At 39.9% G+C, this 25,821-nt stretch overlaps 1 protein-coding gene across 10 annotated transcripts in view; it reads right to left on the bottom strand.

The window, feature by feature from the left end:
• Positions 1 to 25,821, bottom strand: part of DLC1 (DLC1 Rho GTPase activating protein) — a 221,605-nt gene that overhangs the window by 5,682 nt on the left and 190,102 nt on the right. For 9 of the 10 annotated variants that reach the window (XM_042052884.1, XM_042052886.1, XM_042052882.1 and 6 more), the window contains 7 exons: positions 19,893 to 19,964; positions 16,771 to 16,852; positions 9,583 to 9,646; positions 5,404 to 6,827; positions 4,127 to 4,303; positions 2,063 to 2,222; positions 1,625 to 1,823 (listed from right to left, as the gene is read on the bottom strand). In XM_042052884.1, coding sequence (XP_041908818.1) covers positions 1,625 to 1,823; positions 2,063 to 2,222; positions 4,127 to 4,303; positions 5,404 to 6,827; positions 9,583 to 9,646; positions 16,771 to 16,852; positions 19,893 to 19,964 — 2,178 coding nt within the window. Of the gene's footprint in view, positions 1 to 1,624; positions 1,824 to 2,062; positions 2,223 to 4,126; positions 4,304 to 5,403; positions 6,828 to 9,582; positions 9,647 to 16,770; positions 16,853 to 19,892; positions 19,965 to 25,821 lie in introns of those variants that run through there. The other variant, XM_042052891.1, reaches the window with a different exon arrangement.

The raw sequence follows: 25,821 nt of genomic DNA, 5'->3' as shown, positions 1-25,821 counted from the left end.
CTGGAGTCAGGCAGGGAACAAGCAAACAGAGTTCAGCCAATTTAGAAGTTCTTTGGCTTGCAAAGAAATTTAAAACATGAATGCATTTTAGAATAGGTAAATTAATTAAATAAATTAGCTAGCAAACCTTTTCAGCAGTGATGTCATAAAATATCCAGAAAGTGCTTTACTGAACACAGAGGGTTACTTTATTGAGCAGATCATTCAAAGTCATGTGGTGGAAAAAGAAAGTCAACGCTGTGAAGCCCCATACCATTAAACAGCTCCTTGGTTACGAACAACAAACAGCCATTGGAAAAATTTGATGTGTCTTTTATATAAGCTTTCTCCTTCAAACTTGAAAGGAACAGAAAATGAAATAACCCAGACCAGATCTGCTTCTTATAAAGGGATTTCCAATAAGCCACCTCTGAAGACAACATCAGAGTCTGTGTCCTGGAGCATTTATATCATCAGCAGCAGCCCACCACCCTCACTGCATGTCTCATAATACACATGGTACTCCCCAGATATTTAACTGGTATTTGCTTTGGGCTTCAGCAACTTTGTAAGGCTAGCAAGTAAGTTTAGAAAGCAGTTATAAGCAAAAATCCTCTGTTTTCCATGCTCTCCTCTCAATCAGCTCAAAGCACATTTAAGCCCCATGCATTCCAGTGTGCAGCCTGGTGCATAGCACCAAAGCAAAGGGAAATTTTGCCGTTTGCAGGGAAGCAAAATTTACAGCTGTTTTAAGGCTCTTTGCTTTACAGAGAGATAATACTTCCCGACCACCTCTGGGAATTCCTCAGACCTACCGCCTGCAAAAGGAAAGGAACAGATATTCCTGCAATGCTCTGTCAAACTTTTTTTGGCTCTAAACCCACAGGGCTGCTGTTTAATATGCATGGAAGTGGAGAGCCTAATTAATTTTCTCCATAAACCTGCTTGGGAATCCAAACACACAAAAGCGTGCACTGAAAAAATGGTCTGTATGATATTTTAAAACATCATCTCCACCCATGGAGCTCTGAAGGAAACTCCTGTGACCTTTTTGTAATTATTTCTTTTTCAAAAGCATTGATAAACTCCATTTTTTATGTGATTTACTCTGAACACTTGTGTTTATGGTACTTATCTTTAAAGTAGCTACAAGTCGGTAATAGAAAAGCTTACCACTTAGAGGTTCTTTTTAAACAGTTGAGGTGAAGGATAGCAGAAAATGAATTATAAGAAAACAAAAATTTTTGGTAGCCTTGTCAATCCCCTCAAAAGCCCCAAATTCTCTTCATGTAGTGTTTCCTCTGCTTGTCTACTTAGCCACATTAGATGAGGCTTATTTTCAAACCATAATATCAAGTATGGTCAAAGAAGAGAAGAAAATTTAGAGCAAGTGATGGAAGATTTATATTTGTTCCTGAACTAGAGAGAAAGGTGAAATTAAAAGAACTTGTACTATAAATTGTTACAAAACTACAATACAAAAAATCCATTCCTTATGAGGCAGCCTGAACTGTGACAGTCACTGGAGAAAGGCAAAGACCAACATAGGACACACGTGTAGTGCCCAAAGCAGCAGTGTTACAAAGTTCCACCCTTGCTACACAAACGACCATTTGCGGTCTGCTGCAGAAGTCTCACTACTTACATTGGTATATCTGTAAGAAGGTCTCGGAGAGTTTGTTGGTCATGAGAGGCTCAGGGAGATCACGGAAGAATTGCTTTAACATGTCTGCTACATCATAGGCAGACTGGCCTTCGTAGTTGACGCTGTCTGTGGAACTCTCATTCATTTGACGTAAAGCCTGAATTCTTGATTTGACTCCAGATTTCCTAAACAGCCCAACCTATATATACATATAACAGTAAATACATTTATAATGAATCCAGAAAATCTGAAATCCAAGCATGCTCTTTAGCTTAAGTATGGGTTCTAATTTTGTGGAAAGCTTTCCATGAATTAATTATCTGTTTTGTCCTGTTTTGAGTCTACCTTTTTCAGTCTGACCCAGGAACAATAAAAACCAATGGAAAGCTGGGCTTTGGGTGGTGCATGCATGTGGAATAAGAGCCTAGCAAAACGCACCTGATCCAGACAGTGGTTGCGGAGATATCGCATGGCTTGCTGAATGCTCTGGGGAAGAGGCTGCCCCGTGCGCTGCACATTCACTTGCAGTGGTACTCCAAAGACATTTCGGTCTTTATAATCTGGCACCTTTATTCTTTTCATAAATTTTGGTACTGCCCTATTTAAGCAAAGGGAATGACACATTAAATTAAACCTCTGTTGACTATTTATCTTCTGTATTTCCAGTAATTCAGAAAGTAAGTGAAACACTTTTAGTGACATGAACAATGGTGACAGTATAAATTAGCTAATCCATTCAGGGCTGGAAAGGGTGAGAGGAAAGAAAACAAGAGTTTCTCTAAGAGAAAGGCTTGACATTTGGGGCAGTATGCTGCCTCTAAGTATTAATGTGGTGCTACTCCATCAATGTTAGGAGAACGAAAGCTACAGGGTAAAACTGCAGGGGCCAGATTGAATTGCAAAAGAGTCAAAATAAATCTTGCAGTCAGTGACCCCTTATAACACTACTTCTTTAGGTTTCAGGAAAGATGGGCATTTGAACAATGAGCTTTTGTATGTCAACTACTTGTTCTGCAAAGTCCTCAAACTGGGTCCACCACCCACCAGTGTGCAGAACAGCAGGAAACTGATGTAATACATTTGAGTTTGTCAGCTAAAAATTTCAGCTCTATAAACAACCCTTTTGAGGGACCCCCCTCCTTGTTAGCCGGTGACTTTTGTTACCCCCACCTCCCACTCCAGTTTCATTGAGAGGCCTTTCCATCTGCTTATGACTCCAAGGAAAAAGTTACTAAACACAAAAGAATGATTTACCCCTGGGTCCCCCAGAGTATTGGTTTCATAAAGGGGAAAAAAAAGGCACAAAAATGTGAAAATATTGAGGTCATTTTCCTAAACAGGGAGGAAAGCTAATATCCAGTGTGACAACTAACAGGACACAGTAGCACTGAAAACAGGGAGACATTTAACATTTTAACATATAGTACTGCTATACAAACAGTGCATTGGGTTTACAGCTGACTAATCTGTTACATAATAAAACAGAACCAATTTGTGTTGCCACAGAGTTAAGTTTAGAGCATTATTGATACATGTATGAATAATACTTGCTTTGTCAAAAAACATGCCAATGGAATGTGAAAAAACACATTGCGATCTCCACTGAGAATCTGAAGCATGCAGGGATAACTGGTCAATACTTATTTCTGTCTTTCAGAACAAACAACTTCTGTATTTAGAAAGACTGACATAATAACAGCCTTTGAACAGGAGGTACTTTGATGCCAAAGCTAAATACTCTCTATGACTCCTGGGGAAGGGAGGAGGCTGGCCTGTGGTAGGGACAAGAAAAATTTTATTTGCGTCCATTGCATCCTGAAGGTTACACAGGCTGTACTGCAGATACAGTAATAAAAGTGCTTTCTATTTCATTCTTCTGACAAAAAATACTAAACTGGGTTACAAACACCTGGCCACAGCAGAAATTGCTGCCTACAAAAAACTCCATGGTTCTCCCAACCTGTATTCTTCTCTCCATCTCTTTTGCAAGCTAACTGATTTATAGTGCCTTAAAAAGGGAAAAAAAATTTTGACTAGTGAGATACTAGAATTAAGAGAAATTTACATTATTTAATTACATAATTATGTGAAGGGAATAATGCAAATATTTAAGAATAACTGAAGAAAAGTTAAGATTGGCAGCAATTTATGCCACTACTTGCTAACTGCCTCAATAAACAAGTGGTCCTTCTTTTGCTATAGATACTGAACATCTTCCCATTCAGAAAGTTGGTCTGTACTTCATTTGCTTTGGTTCCCCCACATGTCCCCATAAACACATCTCTCAAGTCTTATAGGATTACACTTATGTAAAGGGTTAGTGATTTTAGCCCTGTCTTAGGAAACTACAAATCACTGTCAGCACAGGCTGGAGGAAGAAGTGCAAATATGGAAAAAGAGGGATTGGAGGGATTCATTGCATCTTTCCAAAAGTTGCTTGGGACAAGCACAACTGTCATGTTTGCATAGTTGGGCTCTCTATACACAGTGCTGTGTCCTTACCAGCTGAAACCATGCTTGTTGGAAGGTGTGTACTTCTCCAGGAGAGCAGTCAGCTTCAGGAGAGAGTACTTCTGCAGCAGGTTCATCTGTGCCACAGACTGGCAGTTGATCTGCAGTGATGCCGAGCTGAGGCTGGGCCGGTGGGAACTCTGGAAGCTGTGCCACCTTAGCTTGTGCCTGTGGAGAAGATGGGAGACAGAGAAAGGGCAGGTTACTGAAATGTCTCTGCAAGACACGTGCAGGAATTACTGCAAATGTACCGCTGAGATCCCTGCCCTTGGCAGCTGCATTCTTCTGAGATTTCACAGGCATCAGCCAGCAGTGTTTCTGCCTCACCTGGTGTGATGCAGCATGTGCATGTGCTTCAGATGGGAATGTGTACTCTGAGCTGACCCACAGCTCAGTGCTAGCTACACAGCCTTGCCCTATCAGATATCCTCCAAGGGCTCCAACACTCTTCTTCCGAAGTCCTTTCAGTATTACGGCAATGGGAATCAAAAAACTCCATTAAGAAAAAATGGCATGAATTTTTAAGACACATCAAATAGGAACTCCGCACTTCTAAAAGTCCTTTTAAGTCTATACAAGCAGCTGTAGATAACTAAATGATTTGCACCACTTTTAAGGAAAACTGGAAACAAAGCTAGAAAGAATTAAAATCCTTGCTCTACTCACAATACAAAATACAGTCATCCATCCTGTTGTAAAACTCCCAGCAGAATCTGAAGGCCACTAGAACTCCCCCAGTCTCCCACTGTGCTACAGTGATCAAGAGAAAGTAAACAAGCCTCATTTTCCCCACAGATTTAGTGCCCTAGCATGCTATTAGAAACAGCCTGCTACTGAAAAATGCAATTTTTTGAAGTAGTCTAAAAGTCAAGGCTTTTACTACAGACTGACACAAACCAGAACACACTTATTCTTGGTTCTCCTAGCCAACATAAAAAGTGATTAATCCTACCTGATGGCCCTCCCCTCCCATGGACCATTTCAGTTTGAAGAATTATTGTGCCCCAAAACTGCCTTAACATTGCTTTTTCAATGACAACTCAAGCTCAACATACAAACATACAACTATGAATTGTAGGAACCACAAAGTCTTGCACAAATACTTCCCTTCCCCATAATGGTTTTGGGAAGCAATGGAACAACACGTGTGCTTGAATGGCCACAGCTTCTACTGCACCTTAACTAAGTGTGGTGCAGCTACTATAGAGCCACTTGGTCTGGAGGGGACATTCCCAGGACACCCCAAGTCCCAATGCTCATGGTCTCACCTGCTGGACCGTGTCAGCGATGCACCCACCCCAGAGTCTCTCCTGTCCTGGATCCCTGTGGGCTCTTCCGTTTCATTCAGTGAATTCCCTGTACTGTCAAGGTCACTTGGTGTTCTTCGATCATTATCTACATCAAGGTGAATCTGCTTTGGAGAGGAAGGACATGGGGAGATGGAGTCGAGTGCTGAGTCAGAGTCCCCTTCATCTGAGAACTTCTCTGACCACTGGTTCACTATTCTCTGCATCCCTTTGACATGGTATAGGATGTCATCTAGTTCTGGGAATATGTCTTCATTTTCGAGGTCAGCCAGGTCGCTTGTACTGGAATACAGGATCGAACCTGGCACGTTGTCGTAAATACTCAGGCGGCTGCTCACCGAACTGGAGGAGTTGCGCCTTTTTCCCATGCCTAGCTCTTTGGAGCTGTCGCCACTGTTTTCCCTCCGGAGGGTGAGGTGGCCATGTCCATGGAAACTCCCTGTCCTCCAGTTAACAGAGGTGTTGCTTTCTGTCGGGGAGAAGTTGCCATTGGAGAGTGCTTTGGGAAAAGTGCCAGGCTTATGATCCTCAGGGATAAAAAACACGGTGTCTTCTGCAAAACTGCCCCGGTTCTTGAAGTTCTGCTCCATCACATCACTGAACGTTGACTGATTGAAGGGGTCAAAGCCTTCCAGGTACATGCCCACCCTTTTGTTGTAGGCACTGAGGCTGCGTGTTCGTGTGACAGGACTGGGTGTGCTGACAGCACTGCTCGTCTCAGACTGACTACTGCTGCTGCTGGTCTGGGTGGAATTGGAGACGCTCCTCTTTCGTACCATAGGGAAGTTGATGTGATTGCCATTGAGGGCGGAAATCTCCACGCAGTTAAGTTGTTTCAGCTTATCTTCATCCATGCCCTCCTGCAGGATTGGCCCACTAATAATCAGGCCAAGCTTTGAAGGAACTTTGCTCTTGCCATGGTGAGAACTCTTGATTTTAAGACTCTCCATTCTCTTGAGCAGGCTCTTTGTCTTGGACTTGGCATTCTTCTCATTGGCTTTTGTGTTGAAGCTGAAGTTCAGTTCCCTGGGCGAGGGCAGGCTGCTGAATGAGTCATCGTTGGCTACAAAATTGCTCGATGAACAAACGCTCACTACTGAGTTTGTCCTGGTGGTAGACGCCTCGCTCTGCAGGGTTGGTTGGTGGCTGCTGGTGCTGCTGATGCTCAGAATAGAAGCCACCTCCTGGCGTTCGCTGAGGTCTGTGAGCACGCTCTCACGGCTTGCAGCGTTCGTAAGATGAGGAGCTTCTGGGGACGGGATATTCAAGTCCGGTTTTGGAGGGAAGACATCAAACTCTTCAAGCCTCGACCACCTCTTGCTGTCCCTCTGAAAAGTCCATTTGCCACTTATTGCACAAGGTTCATCTTCATCTGAATCTTCACTCTGCAAAGAAGAACCCTGAAAGTATTGCTTGCAAACTGCTCAAACAGCAAAGGTGGTTGCATTTAAATACAATGTCCACTAAACTGCTTTAAGCATGACCTTGTTCCCACTGAATTTAAAGAGAAAACAGTCTTTTACTTCAGGGAGAGGAAGATTAGGCCATAAAGCCTGTCACGAGAAAAGATAACATGGTACAGGCAATATATTTTAACGGTTTTTAAATACAAAAGATACTCTGTTCATAAAAAGAAACAAACAATACAATCTACTTTAAATTGTTCTATTTTAAAAACCCTAGTATCCATAGACTTTTAATTAATTGGTCACAGTGGATAGCCCTCACATCAATGGAAATTCCTGGCATGCATAACATTTTAAACTGGAGTCAGTCAGAGGTTGGGGTCCCTCTGGACTCTCTCCAAAGCTACACTTTGTTGATAGTGGCTATATGTTTATACTCCTCTTTGCAATTACGAGATGTTTCTCATACATTCTGAATTTTAGTGGCTTAATTCCTTACCCATTTGGGAACTGAACAGCCTCCTCACTGTGACTGATGAGACAGCAAAAGAAGCCCTTGCACTGCAAGAGTGTGATGGCTCCAGGCTCTTACCTGGTCCACTCTTCCTCCCACAGGCTAGCAGCTAACATTTTAAGAATGTCCTGTGAATTCAGGCTAGCTTCAGGCAAACTTTAACACACGTAGATAGTGAGCAGCAAGAGCTCACTGACAGCGAAGCACGTAAGTAAATTGTAAATAACATGTTTGATGTATGAGTAATGCTTCGAGTACAATTACACATACATCAATTACGCCTACAATCTTTTAATCTAAATACTGAAAGGGAATGATCCTGATATATTTGGTCTTCCAAATATATGGAAAGTTTCACATCGGAAAAATAAAACCAGTGAAGATATTTTAATATAACACCATGAAACCACAAAATAATCTTTGGTGTTTAGACTAATTGCCACCCAGTTCCATGAATTTCACTTCATTTGTTTAATTTGCTTTAATTTAAAAACAAACACATATGCATACCCCAAACTGTAACTATTTGTGTGCCAAGAATACAAACATTTATTCTCTGAAAAACAAGTAAATCATTCATATTTCAAGTAGTTTATGTATGCATACTTCAGATCCTGATCACCTCCTAGTTTTTCTTTTCTTTCTTTTTTTTTTTTTTAATAGGACATTTCAGCAACTCAGGAAAATAAGTGAAATACTGTATTTATTTCTTTATGACCAAATACACGAGACACAGAGCAAGCATCATTTTCTTTGTTTCCCAGCTACTGCAAACTACTTCTGTCCATGACTCAGATGAAAACCCAAGAATTCTAGCTTGCTCATTTAAAGTTTTCAGAAGGAAAAAAGTCATCTGAAACAGCCAGTGGATAATAATGACGGTTTGGTGGTGAATGAGATTTGATTGGAAGAAAAAAAGGTGCAATAAAGTGATTTTAATTTGCAAAGAAGTCAGTGGAAACATAAAGAAACATATGTTTCTGGCAGCACAATTTTTCCCTAGTACTAAAAAGCTTTAAAGTACTGAATTTATTGACATCAATAACAAAAGGGAATAGGTTCCAAGTCCATCTGCCAGAACATGGCTGGTGAATGAAATTCAGGAAGGACTGAAACAAAAGGTAACATCCAGACTCTGGAAGATCTGAGGTTTGGACCTGAAGTCAGGTCTGGTCTGACCTCTAATACCAACACTGATCATTCCAGTGTTAGCAAGGTTCAGGAACAAGGATGAGAAATCTTCTGGTGGTCATAAATGGCAATCCAGCTGCCTACCCCTACTTTTAAGGCGTTCCTACATATGCTGCCTCAGAGTGTTATCTTCTGGAGCCTGGATGCTCTTTCCAACATACCTCAAACAGATAGGGAAAGAGGGGATTAATTCCTGGTAAACAACCTCAGAGCATTTGTATGCATTCTTGTTAAGGGTAGGGCAGCATTGTATTGCCTTAACTCAGTCATCTTTATCTGCAGTTGTCATATCCCAGGGGACAGTATCAGTTACTGATCCCTACTAGGACACACATAGTTTTAAGACAGCTATTGAGTGGTACCTTATTAGCAAGTCTGTACTACCTTACTGAAGTTACAGTAGATGCTCTCTTATTTCTCACCCCGCTCCACAGGAATCCTGAAGATTCAGGAAACACTTCTAATTCCTGCTGAGCTCCCTGGAAACATGCAAACTTTCTGAAAAGGTAGTTGTTGTATTCTGAAAAGATATTGGAAAGGAAGCAACGTGCCTAATCCTTTCCTTTACAGGCCAAGCACAGTCTAACTGATCCTGCCTACATCACAATAAAATACAATTCTAACATGATGGCAGAGAACCAAAACTGAAGATGAGATCAAAGACAGTCATCTAACATTAAGGTCAGCTCACCATGGCCACCAAGCCTACTCTATACAGTCTTGTCTGAGTGCAGACAATAGGCTCCAACACCAACAACCTCACTGGCAGAGAAGTCCAGTGCCTTTCACACTGAAAGCAGCATCCCAGGGAAAAGTTTGCTAGACAACATTTACCCGCTGCCAAGCCCTGCAGCTTTCACTCAGTGACAGCACAAGAAGAAATGTAAGCAGATTTTTTACTTTTTTACTGTGTCCTTGCCAGGTTCTACTCAGGTGTAATCCTAAACTGAAGCTAAACAATCTGCTAGATGTTATTTTTCAGTTTTATTAACACACAATGCTGTAACAGAAGACATTAAATGAACTTACCCTTTTCCTGTGGGGACTAATTTCTAGCTTCATCACTGCACATTTGTTTAAAGTATTTAAGCGCCTGCAAGGAGCAAAGGAAACCATATTAAGAGAATACTCCAGTGTTTTGACACAGGCTATTCCAGTTCAAAGCTTTTGTGAAGGCTGTCCCCAAACTGCTCTGCATACAAATAGCCACAAGCAGAGTTTCAATTAGAGCCCTAATTTACTTAACTATTAACCCATTACATTTGGCTGTACTCTAACTTCAGAGGGAGCGATGGATGACTATTTGTTGCAATTACCTGAACCAAAGTAAAGAGAAGTTAATGGAAATTTGGACTAAGTTGAGAAGTATATCACATCCTACGAATTGTAATAATTACATTTGTTCTAAATAGCAGACATCCAAACCCTGAAACAGTCAACCTTGACAGACTAAAAATAACAGAAAAGTCTTCCAATTTGACACTGTAAACATGTGACTATATTTAAAAAAGCATGCTGCTTTAAAAATCGTACTTTATTAGCTGAAATTTCCCAGAGGAAAACGTATTTTCCACTTACTAGATGCTTTTTTTTTTTTGAATAATGATTATTTTCAATACAGTCCTGGGACAAGACAACTTGTCGGTTTAAAGAAAACCAATCAGAACACAGACCCAATTTCTGCTTTCTAAATGGAAAGTCTCTTTCATATAAAAATATTTTTCTGAAGGACTAAAATTTAAACAAAAATTAATTGCTGCAGCAGCAATAGCTAACCAGCCTCCTTGTGTAATATGACAGCAGTCTGGATGCGTATCTTGGAGTACTGTATGAATACATATGAGCATTCCTCTATTCCTCAACGAGCTAATGATCTGGTAGGTATCCCTAAAACAACCAAAAAATTTTCTGTCTTCTCTGCTCTACCCCAGACATTCAGTGTGCAAGGCCGAACACAGGCAGCTTAAAACACAGCAAAAGTCAGCGCTATTCATGACACAGCTCAAAGGGAGGTTAAGCCCAGCTAAATGCAGGCTGCTGTGGTCTCCTGCCCTTCTCCATGTCCTTGCCTCCCCAGAAACTGCTCCAAGGACATGCTTCAGCTAACATCTGTACTGGTAGAGTGTGGTTAGAGAACTGCCAGTGCTATGGCAAGGCAAAAGGAAGAAACAGGCTGGGCAGAATGGAGAAGGCAGAAAAACTGAAGCAGCAGCTTCATGGAAGTGATGATTTAGTCCCGTGTCAATACTTTCACTCATGAGATTGTACTGGGGGTTGGATGAGCTAAACTAACTGAGCTGAAAACCAACCTTTCAATATTTCTTGGAGTTGAATTTCCCCTGAGCTGCGTGAAGAGTTGTGTGTGCAGGAAGGCGGCACAGGAGCAGGGCCACCCCTTTCCTTTAACTGGACTACAGCCCAAATTCAACAGCAGCAAAGCTGAGCTTTAAAAAGCCTTATTCATTCCAAAGGAAGTTATGTAATTTTCACATAATAATTCATCTGAGCAAAGTGAGAAGAAGAGCCTGTATCTGCAGTTTTGAAAAACTAAAAAAGAAAAGAAACGCTGATGTGCCCTATTGCTTCAAATGAATTTTCTCAGATTCATGAAGCTTGTACTTGAATGCAGAAAATGTATGCACAGGGAGAATTACTAGTTTCTTCTCTTTTCCCTTGCCTTTTATGCACAGGATTGGCTGCAGATGGTATTTACACAGGGCCCGATCCTGAAGCCATCAAAGAAAATGGGAAAGCTGCTACTGATGCTTTTGCTGCAAGCCATGAAGTAAAAAAGAAAAGGCAGTTTGATCTATAATTAGACCCAGCCATAACACAGCAGAGAAGAAGGGAAACAGGAATAATTGCCACAGGTCAAATAGTAGGGCAGTGGCAGGTTAGAAAAGTTATCCAGATCTCTCCTTTTTATTCAGATTTCATCTTTGTTCTGAATTTAGAAGGCAAAAGGTTCAGGCCTGCTGGCTGCAGCTGGTGGGCATATGCACAAGTCCAGTGAATTCAGAGGAATTGTATTTACGGTGTGGGTGAAGGGTGAATGTCCCATCTACATGCTACACAAAAAACTGTTTGGTTTTTTTCAAGAGGCCACACAAGCATCAGAAAGCTGCCTCCATCTCTGCTATAAACACATTCTCCTCTCAAGTCCTGGACCTCAAGACCAGAAAACATTAAACTGGTTTCAGTTCTATATTGTGTAATAATTTACAAATTTCACAGTGTTGCAACCTTTGGCTTATGCAGAGAGAAGTTACCACTGAATCCCTGGATCAGGCTTTATCTAGCTCCAGCCTGTCTGACCACTAATAAAGACAATCTCTGATTTCACAAAGATTACATCCCCAGACTTCTCTCCTACTCAACTAAAACCCCTGAAATAGGTGGAAAAGGGTAGAGCAAAGACCTTTATTGTCACAGAGGGTATTTTAAAAAGAAATCTCCTGACACACTCCTCACAAAAATTAGTAAGAAGGCAAGATAAGGTAACCCCCAATGAGTGAGGTTAAATTCAACAGCTGTGAGGTAAATAAAGTCTCTGTTACATATTTGACATGGATGCATCTCCAAACCAGTTTCCCTTTTGAAATCTAAATCTCTCCAGCAATTGTCTCAGGTCAGCAACTTCCATTATATACATCACACGTCCTGCTTCAACTTTTGCTCAAATTCAGGAGTGCCGAGGTCCTTGAACTACACACCACTGAAAACACAGTGCAATATGCAAAATTGCCTTCCAAACACATTAGTGAGTCAGCAAAGCTAAGCTTACAAAGTTTAGTTTGTCAGGATGAGATTTACCTATACAACTGTCACTAACCTTCACATATGCTTTGCAATACTTTTTAAGCATATAAGCTCACATTAACTTTCAACAGATCTTCTCATCAAATTGATGCCTGTTAATAAACCACAATTTTCTCTTCTGGGTCTGGAACTTCTCCTTTGTTAACTCCACTCCCAGGTATAAGTTCACTTATCATTTCCTTACTGACAGTCAGCAGACCTGCCTCATTCTTTAGCTCCATCTTATTCTGCCCAAACCTGTCTCAGTGACACCTTCCTGAAGACAAGATGGGAGAGGGAGGGAAAGGGCAGGATTGCTGCAGACAGCAGTTACAGCCACTTTCACTGTCTGGCTGTCTCAATCTCAATTTTGACTATGCCTCCTACCCTGGCCACTCTCTAGATGACTGTCTGGATGACAAGATAATATTCTTTGCCATCATTTAGAGAAATGTCTTTGAGCCAGCCCTCTCTATACATCTTCACATCCAGATGTTATGTTACTCCCATGGAGCATTCTATCTCCAAGACATCACTTTTCCTCACTGTCTATGGACTCCTATCTCAGCTCTCACTCTCCTTCACCCCAGCTCTGCAAACCCCTTCCTCCTGAGGATGACCAAGGCAGCAGAACTTGCCTCTCTGTCCTAGACCCCAAGTCAGCCCTGAGTGGTAATTACACTGGCAGCCTGAACCTGCTGCACCCAAAACATGGGACACTGGAGCTTCTCTCAGAAAGCATTTTTACTAGTCTTCTCCTCAGAAACGGCCAAACTAATTTAGCCTGAACTTCTTTTAAGAGAGGCAAACTGAATGAGATATTCACTATGAAAAACTGTAGTGTGAACAGCTAACTTCTAAATTAAAATGTGGGTTTATGACATGAAGTCTTTTTTAAACTAGGTACTAGTCAGTTCTATGTTGGGTGTAACCCCAGGTAATTAATTTTGTTCTTATTAACAGAAGTTCTCACCCACACACCCAAATAAAGTGGTAGTAGCAATGCAGAATACTAGATTTATGAATTTTAAATTATAATTTTGAATTTGAGGAACTGTGTAATCTAGCTCTAAAGTTTAAAATATTTTCTTGATGGACCTAAATTCATAATTCTGCTTATAGAGCAAATTCCAGCTCCATTATACCTGTAACTAACTCATCACACTTCTTGTCTCAGTGGACAGCCTCTACTTTGGCTCCTGGGGTTCATCTGCATGTTGTTCTGCAAAGGAGGCCAGCTCTCCACAGACCAAATGATACAAACAGTGAATACATTACAACCAATTTCTTGGATGAGAAGTCCTGATGATAAAAGATTTAAGAAACCTCTTGCATATATAGTGTAACGGTTTCCTAGCTATGCATAAGGAGATTTGAAAGGATTTCCATCATGGTTTGCTATGTATTTTGTACTTAGCAACAACCTCTAGGATAAGCACGTTTCAGTACTTAGTTTCATCAGCACATGATGCCGCCAGTTATCTGCTGGAGATAAATTCCCAGTCATTAATCTACATAAAGTCCTAAGAAAGCAAGGCCAGCACTGGTTTGCACAGTCACTAAGAAAGCATCCAAGAAAATTAAAATAGGGTCATCACTCTTAGATTTTTAACCCTACATTTCATGGTAAGATCACTAAATGACATTTCTTAACCATCTGTTACTAAGTGCCATATGCTATCTCTGTAGTTCAAGTCTCAACCCCCTTTCCACTTGAAACATTTTCCATAAAAAACATAGTGGGGTGAGTTAAAGTTAGCTTAATTTTCCTGCTTACATTAATAAGATTATTAAATGATAACTAACAATACTGTACAGATGTAAACTATCATTTAAAATGCTTCAAACTTAAAAAAGAAATCCCTGTCACTGTGATTTCTACAGTCTTTTTTAATACAATTATTTCACATGCAGTTATCAGAACAAGTTAATTAGAAATTCTGGGAAACACTGGCTGTTACATAGAAAGCAGATTCTCAGCACAGACCACTTACTTATTTTGTTACCATCCACTGTGTACAGCGTTCACTTGGCTCTGTGCTGAAAGTGCAAATAACTCCCAAAGTATTCTGATTTTCAGTCAAGAAATGGTGATAGACTTACAGTTGTGAAACTGTTCAAAGTCTTTACTGAGCAAACCCCTTTCCTGTTTACACACTGACCGTGGCATGAGTCAAAATAAACCCAGGCTGCAGGCAGAAAGGCAGCATTCCAAACGATGTTCTTCTCCACGGTTTTTAGTGGGCTTTGCAAAATTAAACAAGGAGGTGCGGAAAAAAAACCCTAAAGGTGAAAATGTTGTGATAATGTACTGCTTTTGTCTAACACACAAGGTAAAAGGCCAAATTCAGACATCTGAGGTGCTTAACTGAATTACTTCAATTTTATTTTGAGGTGGTATCTGAATGTTTCTGGAGATACTTCAGTGTCAGTTTTAAAGTCATTTTGTAAAAGATAACTCTGATGTGCAAGCCACAGGCTTCAGAATGATACAGTTCAACCCTTAAAATCTTTGTCTCAAGCTACAGTAAGACCAGTGGATTCTTACATATAAATATTACACATGCATATTACACAGAAAACAATCTGAAAATAAAAATCTGTTATTTTACAATCAGTAGCATTATTACAGGATTCTTATGTTCACAAAACAACTATATACATGTATAATTTTGGTTTTCTCACTTTTATTAGAAAATTTACAATGTGTACTTCCATTGGACACAGATCTTTTTACTTTCCTTGGTGTTCAGAAAAAGTGCTGTTTTTATGTATCATACTAACAGCAAATCTCACAGAGATATGGAGTGCACATTGCTACTTTCATCAGAGAAAAAATCTGCTACCTTTTTTTCCCTGTATAATTAATTAATCCTGGGTTAAAAAGTATTCTTGGAGGTGAGCACCAAATGCAAAATATGCTGCCTTGACTGTATTTTGTTTTCCTGGTGAGGGACGACCATGCTTCTGGGAATCAGCATTTATTCTCATTGCTGTACTTTCTGTTCATTCACTTCACAAGTTCCAGGGAACACAAATAAGTAGACCAACAGATCAGATTTAAATATTGGTGGAATAGATGTACCACACTTAAGTAAGGCACATCTTGCATGAATTTAACATTAATGAGATTTTTCCCCTCCTAATGACTGGACAAAGAAATCTGTTTTCTTAGTTTGAAAATCCTGTAAATATTTCTGAAGAACTTTAAATTCCAGTCCCTCTCTTTCCCCTCCAAGTATGGCAGTGATGGCATGAGAACACTATTAACTTAAAGCTATTCTTAAAAGGGTTTTGTAATTCATTAGAATTACTGACATTTAGAGTTGCAGACACCATGTATACAGTATCCAAAAGCATTCATTTTGCAGGCAGTTTGGAAAGCTGCCATACTGAAGGATGGGGCCATAAAACTGCACTTATTTCTAGGTAATAGAAGATATGAGAAGTTAAAGCTTTTTTCTTTTGCCATTTAAGATTGTGGACTCACACTAGAGGAGGTAACTGATGGATGGATTAATGTTAGCTGATGTCAGATGGGGCCATTGTGATTGCTTTTATGACCAAACGGGTAATGCTGGGGCTGTAGTTCTGTAAAAAAAAAACCTGCTAGACACCAGCAAGTCTTGCTCTCTCTTTTTCTCTACCTACCCCTTCTCCTGCTTCTGCAGCTGGATGTGGGGTCCTGCCCCATTCTTCACACTTACTGTGAACTTCATTATGCTTTTCCACTGATTTGCTTTACTCACCCAGGAAAGGACTATCAAGACTCTTTTTGTGGGGTGAGCCAATTGAACTGGTTTGTGGAAGGAGCCCATAAACAACAAAGATAAGTTAATGTGAGCATGTGGCTGAGGGCAGGCCTGTCTTTGGAGTAGTGATAAACTATTAGATTCCCTTACATTATCCCTTTCAGCCATACCCATGTTACACAGGGTGATGCACTGAGGCCAGCATGAGGGTTTGTATATAGAGCACTTTGTATACACAGCATTTTGTTTGTATACACAGCTGTCCACCAAGGTAAGAGAGTGATGGAGTGCACCAGCATCGCTTTGCTAACACTGTTCCCAAAACCCAATTCCTGTGTGGGAATTGGTGCTGCAGTTGTATGTGCAGATGGCTATAGCCAGCACAGTTCTACTTTCACATGCCTAACTAATTTGGGAATTAGGAAGGAAAGCAAACAAAGAAGAATAATAAAAAATATGCCTATGAAATCCCTTTCACAAAGATTCCTGCTACTCTCCTCCCAACCTTTTTTAAAATAAGATCCCCAAACATCACTTAACCCAATAAAGTATTGTAATGAAAACCACAAACTTTCCTGTGTCTTTTTTTGTTGTGCTTTTTCCAGGTACTTTCTATTACGCAGGAAGGGTTTTGTTTCAAAACGCAGTGTGATTTTTATTCACCTACCTGCATAATGCCTCAATAGCATCTCTGTCCAGAAAGTCGTGCTCTCGCTTGACTAGAGCAATGTCAACTGGAAAAAGGAGATCTGTAGGAAAAGAAACAGATGGAATCAAAGTGACACTTATTCCCAGTGATGCGTTATTTCAAACAACCAGCTGCCTTCAGTTGAGCTCATCAAGATGCCAGTGATTGGTACTTCTTAGGTAAACACATGCTATCGCCTCAAATGCCAGAGGTGCTTCCTTTTCATCTACAAGTTTTTGACATGCAGCCTTGATAACTGAAAGTTCATATACAGAATAGAGGAAAAATTGTTAAAGCAGAGATGAAACAATGGGAGACAGAAAAAGGCAAATGCAAGCTTCCCTATCAGACATCAGAAGCGCAAACTAATTCAGGCTAGCTTTATTTAAAATAAATGTGCAATCTCCATCAAAGTACTAATATCTCACATTAAAGAACAAAGGTCAGTAAATGCCAAAACTCTGAAAGAATGAAAAAAAAAGCCTTTAATCTCCTTAGCTGTTAATCAAGCTATTTAAAAGTTTGACACTGATACATTAATGAGATACGGCTTGAAATGAAAGCAAGCCAAGCTGCGTGGAGACCATACTGCCTCCTTTCCTTAGGAGATTATTTGGGTAAACAACTGGGAGAGTGAGGGGGAGGAAACAATGTTGGCAGAGAACTGAAAATTTACTTCAGCTCTGAAGCAGCAAACACATATATATTATTTACTGTACTCCACAGATTCCTGACTGTCATACAGGTCCTGATCTGGCATTCCTTGCACAGCTAAAACTCCCACCCGAAGCTGCTGGTTGTTCAGGGCACACAGAAATACAAGGTCAATCTATGAACAGACTGCTGCAGTTGCATACAATTTTCCTGATCCCAGTAACTTCCTGTGAATTTTTTAATTTCTGGAGACTGGGAAGAATGAGCTGAAATGAGGAAAAGAATTAAGACTGATATTAATTTCTAGAAAGATATTTTCTATACTAACAGAAAATGAACTATATGAATTCTATGAAATTAATTAATTTTCTATAACAACAGAAACGAGTTCTACATCCTCATTTTCATAGCACTATAGAATGGTTTGTGTTGGAAGGACCTTAAAGTTCATTTAGTTCCAAGCCCCCTGCTATGGACAGGGACACCTTCGATTAGATCAGGTTTCCCTAAGAGCTGTCCAACCTGCCCTTGAACACTTCCAGGGACAGGGTATCCACAGCTTCCACAATTGCCTCAGGAATTCAAATTCTGCAAAATGCTAGGAATTCTGTATTTTCTACAGAAAACTGCGGTTTTAGCAAAGCAACTGACAAAGGTTCACTGATTAATCTCCCATATCAAATGTGCTCTGTGTGGGAACAACCCACATAGGTGACTTCTCAGAACTCTTGTACGATACCCAATTGATTCATAGGTCTCCCCGTCACTATTTTAAGTAGAAAGTACAAGTAAAGAGGGTGAGCACATTCAACTGGTATTTTTTAGCACTGCTGATGTAAGTTTTTCCACTGGGAAAGTTGTATCTTAGAATGTCCACAAGAGAACGTGGGAGAACTTAAGTGAAGGAGGTGACTTGAAAGAACTTGATAGTCTGCATAAGACCATTTTTTTAACAGTTAATCTATGCTATTGCTGGCTTTGTTGTTGCTGCTGCCAGGGGGGCTTGCACAGGACAATGGCATATTGTTTTTCAGTAAGGACAGCTGTCCTTTCAATGGGTATGGCTGGCCTTGCTCTCACAGCTTCTCTCTCACCTCTGTGGTCCTTTTGATGTTAGACAGGACATGCTGTTACAATAGAAACTTCATGTAAGTTTAGAATCTCTAGGTAGGGCAATGTTTTCTGAACGCAAGTAATTTATTAGGGGATTTATGACTCAGTATAATAAAAAACCCACAAACCCACATAATCAGCTGAAAGTTTTGCCTCAGTTGTAATGAAGACTGGAAGTACAGTTACAGCTCCATATCCCAAGAAAACCTTGGCATCTCCATGAGAACACAAAAAAAAGAAGGAAGAAAAAAAGAAAAAATAAAAGGAAATTTAATTTTTGAACAGGCAAAGGAAAGTCTTGCCAAGTGCTGCTTTTGAAAGTGCTATTATGATCTCGTATTGCCAATGCAGCTGCAAATCAAAGCTCAACAAGATCATTTTTCAAGGTCAGCTCAGCATTTGCTGTAATTTTCAGCAGTTATTCACTGTAAATAACAAACTTTCTATGCTCGTTCTTACAAGCAGCAGCTGGATTTTGCTTTGTAAAAATGAAGAGGCAGTTAAGAGTGCACAATAATTGCACTACAATGAAAGTAATTTTAAGTGGTGTGGGGGAAAATTCTGAACAATAATATAAATATAGATACATAAAAAGGATATCACACTTTAAAACAAACTTCTGTATGCTACTCTGCATCGGAGTGTAAGAAATGTATGCCAAACCTGCAGGTTTCTAGCAGGTTGGAGAGGCAGCAAAGACAACAATTCTAATTGAACAAAACTAAAGCAGACACACAGAGTGAATTCATCCCAGAGAAGGACAAGTGTCTGCAGGAGGTAGGCACTCCTCTGAGGAGCTTCTGTGCAACAACAGCTTGTATGTTCTTTTTCCCCTCATAGTAAGCCTGTGTCTATCTCTGACCCAAGTCGTTCTGAAAAAACACACAGGACTTGGGAATCATGAGGCAAACAGATGTACCCATGCATATGCAGAATTCCCTACTACTGTTCCATTAGGAGAGTTGGCCAGTGGAGCTGGACACAGCTTTTTTATTTCTTCAAGACTGGGCATGTAGCAGTGGATGACTACGTTCCTTTCTGTTCTAACCAGAGGGAACGTATCACTGTACTAACATTTACATTTGTTCTATGATGATGTTTGGAAGATTCAGACTAAAAGAAAAACCTGAAAAAAGTTCAAAACTCTTGAGTGCTTCAGAGTCTCATTGGGTTTGGTACACCTATGTGTGTGGTGGATAGCAGAGAGCAGACCAGTCCCTAAAAGACATGGTATGTACTGGAACTTCAGTTGTGCCCCTGAATCTCATTTATTGGTGAATATGACATCTTATTGTCCAAAAGTTGCTGGGGGAGGATCGAGTTCAGGTGCCTACCTTCATAAAGCTGCGCATACTGTGGGAACCCAGCAGCCCGCAGCCAGTCACAAGCTTCCTTGGCCTCGATTTCTGAAAGAGGACAGAAACAAGCCACCCTCCGATTAGTGATCTGCAAGGAAAGAAATTCTTCTCTACCACTTCTACTATCCCCATTGCAAAATAAGCACAAAGGTTTTCAGAAACTTTGAACTGAGACACACGTTTGCTTATCTCAGTTTGCTTTTCTTCTCACTATCAAACATATCTTAGATTCTGGAAAGTCACTAGCACTCAGCTGCTGTTTATCAACAGCTCATCATTTTAATAGTTAGAGAAACAGGCACAAATGAAAACTGCAGCAGTTATGGATTACCCTGTACAGGTTTTTTTACACTAGAAAAAACAGCACTGCAATCAACATGAGCAGCGTTTGTTCAGCAAATCTTATGGTACTCTTGGCACAACTACTTTGTCTTGACAGAAATTCCTCGCAGAGCTCGCATTACTGTGCACTTTAACACCTTGTAGACAGTACTGACAGACTCAAGCCCAAGAACAGATGACACACTGTACTGCAGCTCACTCAAGCACATATTTACTACCCAACAAGAACCTAGTTTCACTGGAAGTCTACAAGGCATTTACGAGTTACTTGGTATACTACAGGAAGGTTTCCCTCACACTGCCTAAAACAGCATGCCACAGAATTATATTATTCACACACATATACATTACACTGAAAGAAAGTAATATTAGTCTGTGAATAAATCACATATAAATTCATTTTTTACTTAATAGAAGTAGAGATAAATAATATGTTATCGTATTAGCTCAAACTAGAAAAATATAAAAGGTATTTAGAGTATTCTACAAGTGTTGAAGAAATGGATTGGGCTAATTATGTTCTTCAAAAAATTCAATAAAGTGATACTGGGAATTCAGCTCCCTGCTTAGAACTGATCAAACAAACAATGAGAAATCAGAAACTATTAAAGTTTGTCTGGCTTTGATTATATTCACTGTTCCTGATGGACCAGGAAACAAAAGCTTCACTATGCACAACTCAGTACACAATTTTGCCACCTACTTGGAGAGGATACTATGGCTCCCTGCTACAGAAACCATGCACAAAGGGGCTCGCTCAGAATTGCTCCAAATACAGGTTACTGCACACAGGGCATTGAAGAGCCAAACACAACATAAGTAAAATATCACAAGATTTTGTCATGCTATTAAATATTCCCAGTGAGATAGATACACAAAATTGGATGAAATGGCAGGCACCTTTTAGCGTCTCCAAAACAATGGCAAATCCCCTTTAATTTTCCAAATCGCTACAATAGTGCTGAAATAGTTGTGCGTTGCCAGACTACTTGGCTAAGACACATATCCAAACCAAGGGGTTAAGGTGAGCCAAAACACAACATTCCAGATAAATAAACATCTAAAAATCCACTCCTGTTGAAGTCAGGACAAGCAGGCATTTGTGCAACTTGTGTTTGCTTCACCTTTGGGTTATGGGACCACATGAGAACAAGCACGTACCAACATATTGACTTAGCTACTGATTAAGAAAAGGCATTATTCAATTCCAATTGCAAGCAATTGTAAAGTTTTGCTTAAAGTAGTATTTTAATTTCAGTATGCTACGGAAATACATGGGAAATTTAATAAAGAAGAAAAAAGTATCTAAAACATATTTGAAACTTGTACTGCTAAAGCAAGAACAAACAACATGATAGATTAATATTTCAGAAGCAATTAAAGTAGTAAAGCAAAAAATCTGCAACTAATTTTTAGAGTACTTAAAATAAAATGCAGTATCTTATAGGTCACATTCTGCAGAAGTATCTGGATTGAATGAGAATTTTATTTGATTTAAAACTAGAAAAAAAATTATCCTAGATAACAAGCACTTAGAAAAAAATGCAGGGAGATGCTTGCAGTGCAATTGAAAAAAGTGTGAGATTCCTGACTACTACAGGCACTGTTCAATGTGTTTAAATATTTGTTCACAGGTCCTTTACTGAGTGCCCCAGGTATATGACCCGTAAATTATTTCTAGAGCTAGAAAATTATGAATATGCATTTATCAGACTTTTTTTACCTTTCTCTATGGAGGCCTTGTGTATCTTTTCCCCAAATATATATGCCAGTTATGTGGAAGTTACATTTTATGGATACCCAGGTGTTATGTGCCTTTGGGATTTTCAGAGCATATTTGCTTTCAAAATACCTTTGAGAATCCCCCAAGAAGTCTACCTAGGCAATGAAACACCTGAGGTTTTCCTGTCTGGCCACAAGAATTCCAGGGAACAATAAAACACAAGTGCTCCTGTCCATGGATTAGGCTATGTAAATGCCTAGGGTTGGGTACGAGACAGTGCAGAGCCTTTAAAAGCCATATTTGCCCCATTTTCATAGAGCAAGTTGCAAGTCCTGTTGCAAGTCCTGGAAGAGCAAAGGGCTGCAAGTCCTGTTGCAAGTCCTTGGAAGGGTGAAGGGTTTTGAGTACTATCTTGAACAAGGGGCCAGTGAATCCCCTGAGACCAGGGCTCTCTCCATGTCATCTCCATCCACACAAAGCATGTGTAAGAGAGGGACATGATGGGTACAGGTGACAGAGTGGAGGTGGGACCTAAAAAAGTAGCTCCTCTGTCCAACTCCAGTTGGCCAAACTCAGGATTCCTACTAGACTGTACTCCTATGTGGTATGACCAGACAAATGGGAAGGTAGTATTTTAACCCCATTTCCCTATCTCAACCTTGTTGGCTACTGATGAGCCAGAATATGAACAAAACTCTATGTATGTGAAATTCAGGCAGATCAAAATATGGTCAGAGGGAGAATCCAGCCCAAGGTGCACTGAATAAAGCTGCACAGAAAGCCGAGTACACTGAACAAGCTTCCTCACATAAGAGACACAAATTTAAACAGCTGAGAGCTTGTCTAGGTAAAAAGTTCATTACCATAGCTTAACTGGAATCTGTGAGAATAAAATACATTGGTTAAACCTGAGGTTCTGGTCAAGTCATTTAAACTACCCTAGAGGAAGAAGCTCTTTCCCACAATTTCCAAATTCCAGCTTCCAGCTCAGCAGCATTAGCCCTGGGACTCTTGGTTTGCTAGCTGCCAGTTTCATATCCAAGTGGACATAAGAATATTTATGTGTAAGTCCTTGTCATCCTGATCAATGGCAATCAAGATAATAAGATACAAAAAAAGAACAGGTCTTCCAAAATCAGGTTTTCCAACTTCTTCTAAAAAGATTTAGAAGGGACAGAGCATTCATTAGCCTTTGTTCAGTATCCCATGAGAGTATAGATAATTATCTGAGCTATGAACACACTATCAAGCACAGCATTTGCTTGGTTGGGGCCAGCTGATAGCCACAGGGAGAAGAGGAAACTTGTAGAGGAACTCTACACTGCTTTCCAACCTATTTTAGGAAAGCCCTACTTCAGCCACAATTTGCAAAGCAATTTCTGATGAAGATCTGGCAGCTGAACTGATAAGTTGCTGCAGGCAAAGGACTGGTCTCACTCCCTCCTTCCCACTCCATCCCTGCAGTGCCACTTCCTTTCTGAATCAAACATCCTTGCCAGTTAAAACCTTTACAATAAACTACCATTCAGTATACATTCCAAGCAAGAAATGTATGTGCAGCTTTTCAGACGTGCATCCTGTGCCCTCCCGCAGCAGCAGGAGGTTCTTGTACGAAAAACCGCTGGCAAGAAAGAAATTGTGCTATTATTTCTAAGTGTCCCGATACAAAAAAAATCCCAAACCTCTTAGAAATTAAAACAAAACAAATTAAAAAATCCCCACCCAAATCCCCAAAAAATCCAAAAAGAAATACAATGAAGTCTTTATTCTTGGTGTCGTGTAAGCAAACAGCAGGCAAATGTGTTAAAGAGGAAACAGGAAATTTTTATTGGAAACAGCTTTATTTGTTAGTCTGTTTTACAATGCAGGCCTCCATGCTCAAATCAAGGGTAGGAGTTCCTTTTGTGCATGGTTGGGAACCATTAGTCCTTATTTACCCACTTCCAGGGGGATTAGGAGGACTCAATTCTTCCCCAGAGTAGTAAATTAAAATGGGAAAGTCTAACTTCCTTTTTGTTAAACTTTGGCTAATCTTGGTTCCTGGCCTTGTAAATTCCCAAGTTTAGACCTTCAGCGCAAAAATATCTCAATTCACACCTTACTTGATACTGCAGTTGCAGAAGGGAGAACTGTAAGATGTCTATAGTCTTTTGTTTAATGATACCTTCTTTCCCATAGACAATAAAAACACACAGTAATGTTGTTCTTTCAGGAAAAAAAAAATCACCTTTGCAGTCCAGTTAAGACAGCAACATTGCTTACTTTCATTCTTCTTTTTTGCTTCCATGGAATAACATGCAATTTAAGCACTAGCTCTTTCAGGGTCTTCAGACAAGGTACAAAGCAGATGTATCTTTGTACAGTCATGCATTGACTCAATTTTCACCTAAGTGCTAAACATATTACGAACAGTTTTTCCAAGCAGATGGTTTTCTCTTGCCTCAACTCAGATGCCTTTACAATCATATTAGCACCTCCACACATCAGTTCGACTCATCTCACCTTTTGGCTCTGTTAAAGAGAGAAGCTTGTAAAAATCTGTAGTGAGACTGGCAAAATCAGCACAATCAAAATCAAATTTCAGAAAAAAATGAGCTTCACTGCTTAAGGTTTGCTTCAATGTAATACATAAAAACTGGGTTTTTTGAGCTTCTTAATTACATCTTGGTCCTAATTTTTAGCTAAGTGATTCTATTTGAAATTCACTATTTGACTTTTCTTTCGGAAGAGAAAAAAAAAACTTGTAGAAATTGAATACAAAATCATCTTCCTGAATTAGCTTGCAGGAGAAGCTCTCCCATACAGTGCAGAGAACATGATTTCAGATTTTCATGAAAGCTGGAGATGAACACACTCTCTCCTTACTTTAATGCCTAAAACTCCATAAACTATCTGCATGTTTTCTAAGGCACAGAGGAGCACATGGAGCACACAGAGCACAAAGGATTCTTCCCCATCCAGGACTGATGGTCCAGTTTAATGGCTGCAAATGGCTTGCATGCTCTTTTTCTGTCTATATCAGAAATTATCTCTCCCTACATGTCATGTCCTTCTGAAACTTCTGGTGCTTCGCAAAATTATTGTTCAACTCAAAAACACTGTCCTGAGCTATCAAGAAACTTGAGATCATTCGGGATCATATTTTTTAAGACCAGCTGTGGTATATGTGAGAAATACTCTTATTTGGATAGAATTCCACTGCACAAGTACAAGCAATCATTTTTCCTAGTGCTTGAATTGCATCCCTGACATGTGAATTGTGGTCCCAACATTAGACCGGATCACACTACCCAACCACTCAGTCTACAGATACATGAAGGCAGATGTGAAACCTGAGACAAACCGGGGAAATAACTGCACTATGGCAGCTGTCTACAAATGAGCAGGCCAGGCACTGAAAATGATAAATCAGTTCTGTGTAATGTCATATGCCTGCAGCCCTTTAAAGCTGGGACAGTATGACTGACTTCATAAGAGTAAGCCTGTTCTGTGTCCATGGCCTCAGACGGTTTTCACTTTGAAGATATGTGACTGTTGCTTGAAAATAATTAAATTCCTTCTTATAAGTCTGTTTTTTCTCAGACTTATATTGTTAAATATTCTTTAGGCAGTATCATTGACTTAGTGCACCACACCTTTCAAGAAAGTAGCACATAGCAAAGGCCTAAAGACAGCAAAAATACAATTAGTGAAGAACAGGATTTTATAAGGATAATGCCCTCAAACACAAACTTGGGAAGCTTGTCAATAAATGTTCAACCACTAAAAACTAGAGCATTCTGAAAATCCCATTAAAAGCTCTTGCAAATTTCTAACACATTTGGAATTTCTTTTAATTCT

Source organism: Corvus kubaryi, unplaced genomic scaffold (genome assembly GCF_017639235.1).
Source record: "Corvus kubaryi isolate FWS band 111438036 unplaced genomic scaffold, C.kubaryi_AGA036_p1.0 split1-131, whole genome shotgun sequence".
Lineage (NCBI taxonomy): Eukaryota > Metazoa > Chordata > Aves > Passeriformes > Corvidae > Corvus > Corvus kubaryi.
The sequence above is the reverse complement of the archived record's forward strand: the minus strand, read 5'-3'. Positions and strand labels throughout refer to the sequence as shown.